At 39.7% G+C, this 12,411-nt stretch overlaps 1 protein-coding gene across 1 annotated transcript in view; it reads right to left on the bottom strand.

The window, feature by feature from the left end:
• The window catches only part of LOC136855595 (transmembrane protein 104), a 42,089-nt gene extending 29,980 nt beyond the window's left edge, over positions 1-12,109 (bottom strand). Inside the window, exons 1-2 of the mRNA XM_067132688.1 lie at positions 11,961-12,109; positions 9,216-9,337 (exon numbers count right to left, since the gene is read on the bottom strand). Of these exons, the coding sequence (XP_066988789.1) occupies positions 9,216-9,337; positions 11,961-12,008 (170 nt within the window). The 5' untranslated portion in view covers positions 12,009-12,109. The remainder of the gene's footprint in view (positions 1-9,215; positions 9,338-11,960) is intronic.
• Positions 12,110-12,411: the final 302 nt, after the last annotated feature.

The raw sequence follows: 12,411 nt of genomic DNA, 5'->3' as shown, positions 1-12,411 counted from the left end.
ATCGCAAAGTATTCAGGCACAATTAAAATCAGCGAGGAATTGCCGAATGACTTTGCAAGCACGTTCATCAATATAAGCCACATGTTCTAGAAATATCCACCTATCACCTGAATGGTTACAAGCATTGCTGCTCAAGGTGTGCGTACTACTTGGTTTCAAGCTACGAACCATCACACTGGCCTTCGGCTAGCCACAGTCTAGGAAGTATTAATGTGGAACCACCTGCTTCGGCGGAGTGACAAATGACACCTTAAAAACTGGGGCTACTAAACCTACCAAGGCAGATTTTGAATGCTCCTCTGCACACGACATGAAAACTACGACTTGGCTTTCTGAGGGAAGTCTTGAACAGCGGCACCCTGTAGGAGGTAGTGCCGTTCATTGCACCTCACGCGGCGCACTGTAGGCATTACTAGAGGCTGTTTGCTGCGTCCGCTAGGCCCATAGCTGCACCCATTTTTTAGCCATTTACTTTACTCCCCGCTTCCTCTCTTCAATCTTGCAGTCCAACCTCTCTGACCATTCCTTCCCAGTGCGAATGTGGGGTTTTCTTTCAGTTCCACCTTCAGATCCCTGGACTTGATCCACTTTATTTACTGGACTTCTTTATCTTGCTGTCCAACCGCTCCTGCCTTAGGGGCTGAATGGCCCAAAGCGCCCCAGTGCTTAGTCTGACAGTCTAAATCTCATAAATCAATTATCAGTACCCTAACAAGGACGGCTTGCAAAACTGCAGCTTTCCCAAATGGAATGGAATACAGAGTTTATGACAAAGGTCAAGCACTGGGATATATGAGGTCATTCAGCACTGGAAAGGAAATTAAGAGCAGGTAGGTCTGAAAGGTGCAACAGGAGGTAAATCTCTCAGCTACACTAAGAAATAATTGTTAAAGAGACGGTGGATAACAAGATAAAATTAAGATAATATGAATGGATGTACAGTAAAAGGAATGAAAAGGAATGCAAAAGGGTTGCTGCAAAGTTGTAATGCCTACATTGCAGCCCGTGAGGTGCACTGACGGCACTAACCCCTACGGGAAGCTTGCCCAAAGGTGACATTGAGACAGCTACTATAAAAGGTAGTTTCAAGATGTAATAACATTCAGAGTCTGCCGCGCGTAAAGTTCCCAGGCTTCCGGTACGAACACGATCTATAAATGACTGCCATAACATTTGGCAAACCGCGACCTTGAGTCAAAGGGGACCATGAAAGACTCATACATCAAACTCACAAACACAAGATCTTATCACATGCGTTTACTCTGAGCACTTCCGCGGTAATTGCATGGACAAGAGCAAGATAAGTCACCGTCCTACTTCGTAGGAAGGGTGTGCCGTCAGTGCACCTCATGCGGTGCACTGTAGGCATTACTTATAGTTCTTTGCAGCGTGCCTCCAGCCCCTAGCTGCAACCCCTTTCGTTCCTTTTGCTGTACCTCCTTTCATACTCTCTTTCTTCCATCTTACTTTCCACCCTCTCCTAACTATTGATTCATAGGTTTTCCTCCTGTTGCACCTTTCAAACCTTTCACTGTCAATTTCCGTTTCAGCGCTGAATGACCTCATAGGTCCCAGTGCTTGCTCTTTGGCCTAAGTTCTATATTCAATCTAATTCTATTGAAGCAAAACGATCTGTTGAAAATGAATTCATGTTCCATTCAAACTGCAATTTTCTAAAGGAGGAGGGTGGATGTCTCCCCTACTCTCCTGTTCCCCTACCTATCCCGCCCCACCCCAGGGCGGACAAACAGGTTTGCAGGAGGATGTGTATGTCTCCCCTACCCTCCCATTTACCTACCTACCCCACCCCACTTGGGGCGGACAAACCGGTCTGCGGGAGTGGGTGGCTATGTCATGTCTCCCCTACTGTCAACCGGGAATTTAGTAATGCCAAGTGCGCGTTTTTTCTTTCAATATTCAAGTTATGCTTTGATATATTTTTATAACTTCCCTTTCGCGCTTCCAGTCCTAGACCACATCATTGATTGCATGCGGAATCGCAAACGATATGGGTTTATGGCTGCAGCTGGACTGTGGGATCGATGACGTCTTTCAGTAAATACTAACACTGCACTAAAATGCAGAATAACACAATCGGATGTGTTAATCGCTATCATCTTGTGCTAGCTAAAAGCCGAAACTAGGTTTTAATATTCAGTTACCTACAAATATCTCTCCAGTGACTACAGCAGTCCTTCCACTAGAACGCTCCAGGGATAAAGTTAGACATGCAGCCATACTTTAAGAGAAGCGAGAAGAAGTATTCCATAAATATAACGTTCAGGAGCTAAGAAGACCTACCAGAGTCTGCCTTTCCTTCTTCTTCTTACTTTTCCTAAGAGGTTTGTTGACTGTGACGTCATTCATACACCCGCTGACATCGCTCGCTTCCTGACACTCTCGTTTTAGTTGTTCGCGACGCTGAGTAACTGGGACTAGCGAATGTTTTTGTGACCTTATTTGGCCGATTTCTCGCTTCTGTGATCCGTAGCAAAACTGGGTATGAAATCTAATTGGAAGTATTTCAAAAACGTAATTATGAGCTAGGAAGGGGGAGGGGGGCTGTATAAACAGTCCATGCGTCATAACTTCGAAACTGCTTTCCAAGCACATTACGTATCTTTTGAAACACAAAATTTTCACCTTATATAACTTACAATTTCCGATCTAAGGCAAAATTAACGGCTAATTTCCCATCTTACTTAAACATATTAGATCACCCTTCCTTGTAACCAATGGAATATTACATCAGTGTTCTAAATATCACCTTTTTGATACCAGTTCGGGCTCTGTTAATCAGACTACCCCCATATGGTTTCAATCCTCTATTAAGCCTGTTCCCACTGCCCCGTCTGAAGTGTGTCTCTATTACATAATCAGTCAATGGGGCTAGAACTGGCCCTTCCCTTGACTAGAAGTGTCCCTCGGGGTCTGATCTATCTACCTTTCATCGCTGGCGTCAAGCTAACCACTCTTATCCCAGGCATACACCGCCTCTGATGATTCCGTTCTTCATAAAGCATTTTTTCCTTGCCTGAAAGTTCATTCACTACCTCGTTTCATCTCAAGTGTGATATTATTGTTGTAGGTCTAGGCAATAATTCGGATACTGTTACTGTAGATCTAGACAGCAGTTCTGATACTATTGCTGTAGATCTAGATAGTGCTTCTGATACTATTACTATAGATTTGACAGTATTTCTGATACTATTACTGTAGATTTGACAGTACTTCTGATACTATTACTGTAGATCTAGACAGTACTTCTGATACTATTACTATAGATCTAGACAGTACTTTCAATACTATTACTGTAGATCTAGACAGTACTTCCGATACTATTACTGTAGATCTAGACAGTACTTCGATACTATTACTATTCTAGACAGTCTTTCTGATACTGTCTAGACAGTACTTCCGAGATCTAGACAGTAACTGATACTATTACTGTAGATCCAGACAGTACTTCCGATACTATTACTGTAGATCTAGACAGTACTCCTGAGTGGAACAGCTGAAATAATGTTATGATCTTAAATACTATTAACTACATATTTATTCTCTCACAATAAGAGTCGAAATTTTAAAATCAATCACTTAATTTCACCAGCACTCGGGGTTAAGTAGTATACGGTTACATTAGCCTGCGTTTTGAAAGGACTGTATACAAGGCCCAACCAAGCCTTCTAGAGATAAAAAAAATCTTCAGATTCTCACTCTGATTAAAAAAAATAGTAATGTGCACATTATGATAAACATTCTAAAACTGATTTTCAGGATACGATCGCTAGCTACAGGTTAAATAAGGCGTTGCTAAGTAACCAATTGGTTCTTAGCCACGTAAAATAAGTCTAATCCTTCGGGCCAGCCCTAGGAGAGCTGTTAATCAGCTCAGTGGTCTGGTAAAACTAAGGTATACTTAACTTAAATAAGGCTTTGCATCATACATGATATTTATTACCACTCCTGACCTTTCTGTCTGATACTTTACTACCAACTGATCTAAACAACAGTTTCAACTATTGGCTAATGCACATGCAACACATCAATGAGCTTGACCAACTGTGATAGACTGAATCACTGAAATTGGGCAACGAATCCCTCAAATAGAGGATTTGCTGATCAATTAATACATTTTCGAAAAGTTTTGGATTCCCATTGACATATTACACCACTGTCGATGGACTCCAGGTGAAAAAAGTCACTGGAAAAAGTCACATCAATTTTTCCTAGACAGTGACCCCCAAGGGTTTTAACCCAGTATGTATCCACCTTTGCGGCGTGATTAGTACAAGCCCGTTGGGGATGACCAGTAAAATCATAAACAAAAGACTGTACATATCATAAAGATAATGACCCCACCCCCAAGATTCCCCGTGACTTTATTACCGGCCACCATAAGTTACTGTGACTTCTTTTCCTGTGACTTTTTTCCTGGCGAAAATTGAGACTTTTTCTGAGACCTTTTTTCCCATGTGACTTTACCTTAGAACTGACTCAACATTAGAAAATTTGAGTTAATTAGCAAAAGGACGAAAACATTATCAAAAAAATTTATCAACTGCACAAATTAGCAAGTTACAAACGCTAATACCGTGTACCTGAAAACAGCCCAGGCACGAAGCTCATTGATTTTGGTTTTATCACAAAGTGTTTCTTGTCACTCATAAGATTAGATATTCTATGGCAAGTCCACCTTTAACCACAGGTAGGCGGAAACTACCACAGTTACGCAGGCATCTGCCTACCTGTCTCGCTTACAACTGCGTAAAAACTGATGTATATTGCTATGTAAAGTACACGTTATTATATCTCTTATCATTACAAACCGATTCATTATATAATTTGCAGTGAACCGTTGATTATATAACAAGAAAATATTTGTAGAATTAATACACAGGTGGTCTTGGCTGTCTGAAGAGAAAATATCACCGGATTCCCCACAACAAACACATTAATCTGGACACAACACGAAGCTACAAATTAAGCCTAGCCGGAAGTCAACTTTAAAGACCTTAAGCCCAGCCCAAAATCTTAAGATCAATACTAGCCGCTAGATAAATTGAACTGAACATATAGAATTTAGGCCAAAGGCCAAGCACTGGAACCTATGAGGTCATTCAGCGCTGAAATGGAACTTGACAGTAAAAGATTTGAAAGGTGTTGCACTATGAATCAACTGTTAGGAGAGGGTGGAAAGTAAGATGGAAGAAAGAGAATATGACAGGAGGTACAGTCAAAGGAACGAAAGGGGTTGCAGCTAGGGGCCGAAGGCACGCTGCAAAGAGAACCTTAAGTAATGCCTACAGTGTGCCGCATGGTGTGTACGAGCACTATACGAATATGTAACTTCAATATCATAAACACTTTCGGAAAAGAATGGTACATTCTATGAATACCAATATATTAACAAACAAAAGTTTGGAATTTAACACCAATATAGCCCAGTACAGAGGTATCAGATGAAATGTGTGTGCGCGCGCGCGAACGACATCACGAGCTCTCTTACAATTTGCCAAACAACAAGAACTTCTTCATTTCTTTAACATAATTCTAGATACTTGTCGAATTATTTCACCCTTACACTTAGGTCTACTAACATCATTTCCTAATAAACATTCAAAATAAAGTTTTCGTATCACTTCTTCTACCGACTTTTATCTGTGATTTCGGCACAGTACAACAATAACAAACTAATCTGAAAGTGGTTCATTTTCACAAGGTCATTTGCACTGGCTGTTTACGATAAAATGTCCGTGAAACTGATTATTTTTTTCAAAGCACAATCTTCAATTAATACGATTCTATGCAGAGAAAACAGATTCTTACACTTAAACGGCCAGTTTTTTTTTTTTTTCTGAAAAAACCTACCCGGTCAATGAAGCCGACGAGTTCCATTCATATACCAATCGATAACTCTAATGCACTAAAAACTATACTGCCAAATACATACACAGAGAAAAATATATTTTGGATAATGTAAATCCACAAATTCAGTTCATAGGTTATCTAAATGAATAACTAGATCTTTTCCACATGCGACGCTGGATCTGCGTACACAGCCAGTATTCCGCACGCCAGGTAACACCATGATATAATACGCCTGCCTATACACGGGTGGAGGAGGGTTGAGGAATGCTACATACCGCTGTCGGTTACACGGGTGTGGAGGAAATTGCCTGTGCTCGTTAGAGCACAAATCTCGAAGGGACATCGAACTTCCATTCAAATTTACTGATGCATACAAAACGAATAACATGATTCGGGGAATACCTTCATTATCATAACGGGTTGGCGTTATCATCATCTCTGCTATCCACACTAAAAATAACACAGATGTTGGATTTCCTGTTCCTAATTCTTATCGTAAGCCGCACAGACTACAAGTTTCCAAATGACGGAATTTTTTTTTCCAGTAAATTTCGTCTGCTGCAATTCTTAATGAAATTATAAAACTATTTGTACACGTCAAAACTCGAAGTACTTTCCCTTCTCAACTAATATTATTTCATTAAATTATGAATACATATACTCATTACCTCTAAGTTTTACAGAGCTAGACTCTCTCTCTCTCATTTCAAAGAAAATAACAGAACACCCATTAAATAAGCTAAAACTGGTTGCTCTCCACCAAGAACGACCAGACGCAGTGGAGCAGTCTACTGGTCAAGCAACCTCATCCCATAGGGACTTGCTGAAAACCAATCTTCTGGCAGCACTGAGTAAGAGTAAAATATGGCTGATAGTTAGTTAGTTATAAATGATTTGTTTAACCAGACCTCTGAACAAGGGTGCCTCATGCAACATGCATGAATCGTCATAAGTACTTCAGCAAAACCTCCCTCCACCTTAATTAAAAGTGTTCTATTCACCGGCACCTTGCAAGCATTAATCAACTAATTACGAACGCCCTTTCGTTTTGCCGTTTCTGTCAACTCAGCACTTTCCTGGCCAGGCTCTTTCCTCCCAACGACGTTCTTATGATGCAACTTTCTGACCAATGTCGTTTACTATACTCCATACGTACCATTTCTCACTATTTCTCTTCCAAAAGCATATTTCATCATTATCATTGTTGCTGTTCTTGCTGAATGCCAATTAAAGCAACCTGAATAAGACACTTCACGCATGAACTACTCCATGAAGTCATTTGCAAGAACTTCAATCTACACTATACTCAGACACTTTTATGCAAGTCTTATCGTTTCTTACCCAGCAGTACTTCTAAATAAATTCTCAAATGATTCCATCCTGTCTTCCCCATTTCTTAATGGTCACCACTTTGAAGAGGGCACGGGTCAATATTTTGACAAACTTTAATCTCTTTTATTTCAACAAAGCTTTGTGCACAGTTTTGGTTAAAATTGATTATAAGTTCCAGGGAAGGTGAAAAATGTGAAAAGTCTATGGAAGACAGGCATACAGTGCAAACTCATTTGAGCTTTCTGCTCAGGTAGGCTGATAAAAATCAGCCATAAAATATCAGCCACAGACTTCTTGCAGGATAATGGAATTGTTTTTGATAGCTGAAGCGTTTGGGAAGGGGCTCAGTTACTTCTGGTCAGCCACAAATGGGAAATGAGAGGTGATAAAACACTCAAAAGTTCCCTGCTACACTTTTCACCAGGCAATTCCATTATCCTACAAGAACACTATTGTAGACTCGACTTTGCCTTTCATTTCAACAGTAGGCCATTCCTCCTAAAAGAGGTGACTGAAAAAAAGCACATGTCACTGCAACATTCACAGTTTTACTTGTTAAATCATGGCAAACTTCTTGTGAGGTTTCTTATCATCAACTGTTTCATGTGCCAGCAAAGGTTAATCAGTAGCCTGCCCACCCTCTAAAACACTGCACCTCATACTTTTAAAGATTTTTAGATCTTGCATAAAATCTCTATTTCTTTGGATATTATTAAGATACAATAATCATGCTTAACTGCCTTGCAACAAAATCAGCCATAAACTCTCAAGCTTTCCTTGATATTTAACCCCATTACTGGATTATAACTTCTTTAACAAATTATGTACCCATCTTGCATCTCTGTCTATAGACTAATTTTTGCCTCACCTGCTCCTAACCCCTTGCTTCAACACCGTACCTCAAGTGCCTTTAAACTTTTAATTCACCTATGTGAAAACTCCAGCTACCAAAGTGTAACCATTTCAATCTGCTATTATAACTCCTCTTAGTTTGACCATTCCTGATCCTCAAACACCCAGCCAACAGAATAGGTACTTACAGCCTCTAGCCTCTATGAAGTTATACTCCTATCTCCCTAAAGGTGCTAGCCACTGTTGTACAGTATTACCTTACTATGAAGAAAAAAAATTCTATAGTACAAAAAAAAAAAATATCAAATCTTCACAATACTGACAATTAGGTCCCTTCACAACTGTTCTCAAGTTGATTCTTCTCTCATTTATTTGGTTACCTAAATTTTCTCAGAAAGTCTGTACAATTGATTTCTACCTGAATGACTGGCAAAATCTGTGACCCACACTGTATCCCAGCATGACTGCTCTATTGCCATCTTTCTTGTGTAATTACTAATTCATCACATTTGCATGTCCTCTTTAAAACAAGTGTATGTCCAGTCATTGTCAAAGAGATGATCCCTAATTATGCAAATACCATGCTGTTATTTTAACTTATGTTAAACAGTTTGGTAATTTAACTGTAACATGCAAGGGCTACATACCAAAATTAAACTAGAACAAACCCCAATGCATCACTGACAAAACAAGCAATGTGTCCTGTTCCTGTAATTCTTACATAATTCAGCATTATATTCAAATCCATACACAAAAACACAAACACTTCATCCAAAGAACTCCAACAATGGTATAAACTACTACTCTTCAAATTTCCCTAAAAAACCCGTTCCTGGCCATCCTTTCACCAACTAAGTAGTACCCAAAAAGTAACAACTTCATCATGGCCCCTGAATGATGGCAAGTTCCACACTGTCACAAAAGACTTAATACTGAATGTCAACAATTTTTACTCCAAACCATATATTCCATTATAAATTCTGACATCTTGCTGCAAGCAGAGAAAAAAAAACTGTGCTTACACAAGGATCTCTGCTGGCTCTGCCCTGAGCACTTTGCATGCCAACCTCTCAAACCCATCACTAAAATGCCTAATGCGTACTAAAGACCTACCAAGCACTTCAGAACATACGTACACAGTAAAACACACAGACGCTTACCTGACAATTGCCAGTAACAGAATGCCACCAGCTGAGAGCGCCCAGCCAGCTGCGGCAAAAGCGGCAGGAAGTGTCAAACATCCTGTCCCTACAATCAAATTGAAGACATAAATCAGGCCAGTCTGCAAAGAAACATGAAAAACCATTAATGAGAAAGAGCAATGCAAGGAAACTTAAAGTACCATGACAATGTCAAGTACAAAATTACTCATGCACAACATAATCATTACAAAACACAACCCAAATACGGTACATTGTATTAACTTCCATGTGGAAGCTACAAACTCCTAAAGCTATTACAACTAAAAAGCATTTGAGGAACCAAAGTTTTTAACACAAGTGCATGAAGTAATTTTAGTACTGTACAGTACGTAGATTTGGTGTGAATATGGGAAACAAAATGTGGTCACAGGTAAAATATGAGCATTTACATTTATGGGATTTTAGAGGTGTTCAACTTATACTCATGAATATCAATCAGTCTTGGTAAATACATCCTATGCCACCCTACCATGTGCTGTCATGCAGATGAAAGGAAAACTAAAACATTATGGCATCAAACACTTGGCGATTAAACTATCAACACTGGAACTAAGACAGCCAGGTGGCATGGTAGAGTGAAAACTGTGTGCAATTATTCCGAACTACGAGTCAGGCTATGGTCATACAGAGGTCTGATGGCAACCACAACTTGAAATCTACTTAATCATTCAAGTTTCACGTGTATGAAATTAGCTAATGTTACTCTGATGGCGATGACAGCACTAAGTCATCTCTCAGGGTGAAATCAACACTCATTCTTTTAAAAGACAAGCTGTTTCTATAACTGTATTTTGTATAGCAACAAAAATTTTACTGAGGATAAGACACAGTAGCTGTGATTTCATATTTCCTTGCTGAAAAGTGCAGATGTGGATGCAGTAAAAAAATGAAAAATAAAATTTTAGAGGTTCGTATGAGGAGCTTAATACTTCAAAACAAATCTGACACGGCCCTACAGCAAAGCATATTAAAAGTGCCAGTCCAAGAAGTATATGACCCAAGACTTCTTCAAGGAATGTGCAGTATTTAGCATCCTCATAGGCCACAAATCTTTCAAAGGGCAAAAGAAAATCACTGGTAGAACAAAAACAGTACAAAACAATAACACAACAATTAGGAGAAAAATAAAGACGACAAACTGTAAATGAAAACTTATTTGCTCTTTAACAGCTGTCAAGAAACTAAAACTACAAAAATCTAAAATTACTTGTAAAAATTTTAGTCAAAATCTTAAAAATAACTTGGTAAGACATCCAAAATGATAAGAGACAATGGATCACCAAATGCCAAGAAAGTTAGACCATTTCTCACTTGAAAGAGATCACAATGCTCAGCCTTCCTTACAAATGGCCAGGGCCAGGGGAACTTTCCCATCCCATTCAAGTAGAATGCGGTGGCCTTTGTTAGGTTAGGTTAGGTTGTATCACTGTACATCACTGGTTTTCATTTTCCTTATACACCCAGTTTCCCATAATGTTCCTTTACATTAGAGTTGGACAATGGGGTTAACCATGCATTCTGACAAATTTTGGCCAAATTTGGTGCAAATTCATCATGATCATAAAAAAATTCTCAAAAAATTATTTTAAACTTGCATTTTATCATTAGTATTATAGTAAAACTTGCAGAGACATGAGGACTTACTTTGTGAGGCTTTGGAAAATATAGACAACTCTATATAAATGAAATCTGAGAGAGAGAGAGAGAGAGAGAGAGAGAGAGAGAGAGAGAGAGAGAGAGAGAGAGAGAGAGAGAGAGAGAAAGAAAAAATTTTATTGGCAAGGCAGACAGCCCAATGTTTCATCCAGGCCTATAATGGAAAATTTTGACATTACTAGGATATTAAGGTGGTAGGATGCTGGGAAACCACTTTTTGGAAGAAAGCTAGCTCAATGAAAGCTAATCCATTCTCACTGTAATGCAAAGCCTTGCTATGATGCTATGATAGCCTAGGCTTGGGTTAGGTATTTCTGCTTCTGCTATACAGTAGCCTAGGCTATGTAAACCTGTACAAGAACCTGAAGTATTGGCTAAACCTGTACAAGGACCTGGAGAAGTGGCTAAACCTGTACAAGGACCTGGAGAATTGTCTAAACCTGTACAAGGACCTGGAGTATTGGCTAAACCTGTACAAAGACCTGGAGAATTGGCTAAACCTGTACAAGGACCTGGAGTATTGACTAAACCTGTACAAGGACCAAGAATATTGGCTAAACCTGTACAAGGACCAAGAGTACTGGCTAAACCTGTACAAGCACCTGAAGTACTGGCTAAACCCAGGTCCTGGCTAAACAACACAAGAACCTGATCGTACTGGCTAAACCTGAACAAGGACCTGGAGCACCGGCTAAACCCAGGTCCTGCCTAACCCTACACAAGGGCCAGAGCATTGGCAAAACCCAGGCCCTGCCTCAAGCTGTACAGGGACCTGCAGTATTGGCTAAACCTGTTGCACGCAGCTTTAAACTTACTACCTTAAGCTTAAGCGAAAATCCGCACCAAATTCCCACTGAGGGAAATAATAAGCTTTCATTCAAGCTTAAAACCTACTATCTATCGGTCGTGGATTTAAAGATAAAACGGGGAAACTATCGCAAAGATGGGAGAGCCTCCTGTCACCTGAGACACAAACAGCCCCCCCTTATATATTGCAATGCTTCCAGCGCCAGGTAAGGCAAGCAAGCACTAAATCGGCATACTTACAACAGAGGCATACTGTTCTCCCGGCTGTACACCCGGAGGACTCGGCATTTCGACTGTATTTCACAAAGGTTACGCCATCAGAGATTCACAAAATCGACTTTCAACTTGTGTAAAAGTCATTTCGTCACTGAGTCTCTGTGACAAGACGACAGAGATGATGGTTATTGACAGACGTCAAAAGAAGACACGGACAGCTTTTGGTGATGTTTCTCAGGGTGAGTTTTCATTTAACCTTGCTTTTTTTTGGCCAACAAAGCCTGCAAATCAAATTATTTCATAAATTCATATTATTTTCTTATTTACTATGATTCTGTTAACAATTTTTTGATGCGTTGTAGTATTTCTATACTAAAACGATACCAAGTAGCGACGAGTAACGTGTCTTTCATTGCCGAGTTTGCTATAGACAGCATAATTATGTTTGGAACAGTCGATGATAAAGACAGAATAT

This window comes from Macrobrachium rosenbergii, chromosome 32, assembly GCF_040412425.1.
Source record: "Macrobrachium rosenbergii isolate ZJJX-2024 chromosome 32, ASM4041242v1, whole genome shotgun sequence".
NCBI classification, from domain to species: domain Eukaryota; kingdom Metazoa; phylum Arthropoda; class Malacostraca; order Decapoda; family Palaemonidae; genus Macrobrachium; species Macrobrachium rosenbergii.
The sequence above is the reverse complement of the archived record's forward strand: the minus strand, read 5'-3'. Positions and strand labels throughout refer to the sequence as shown.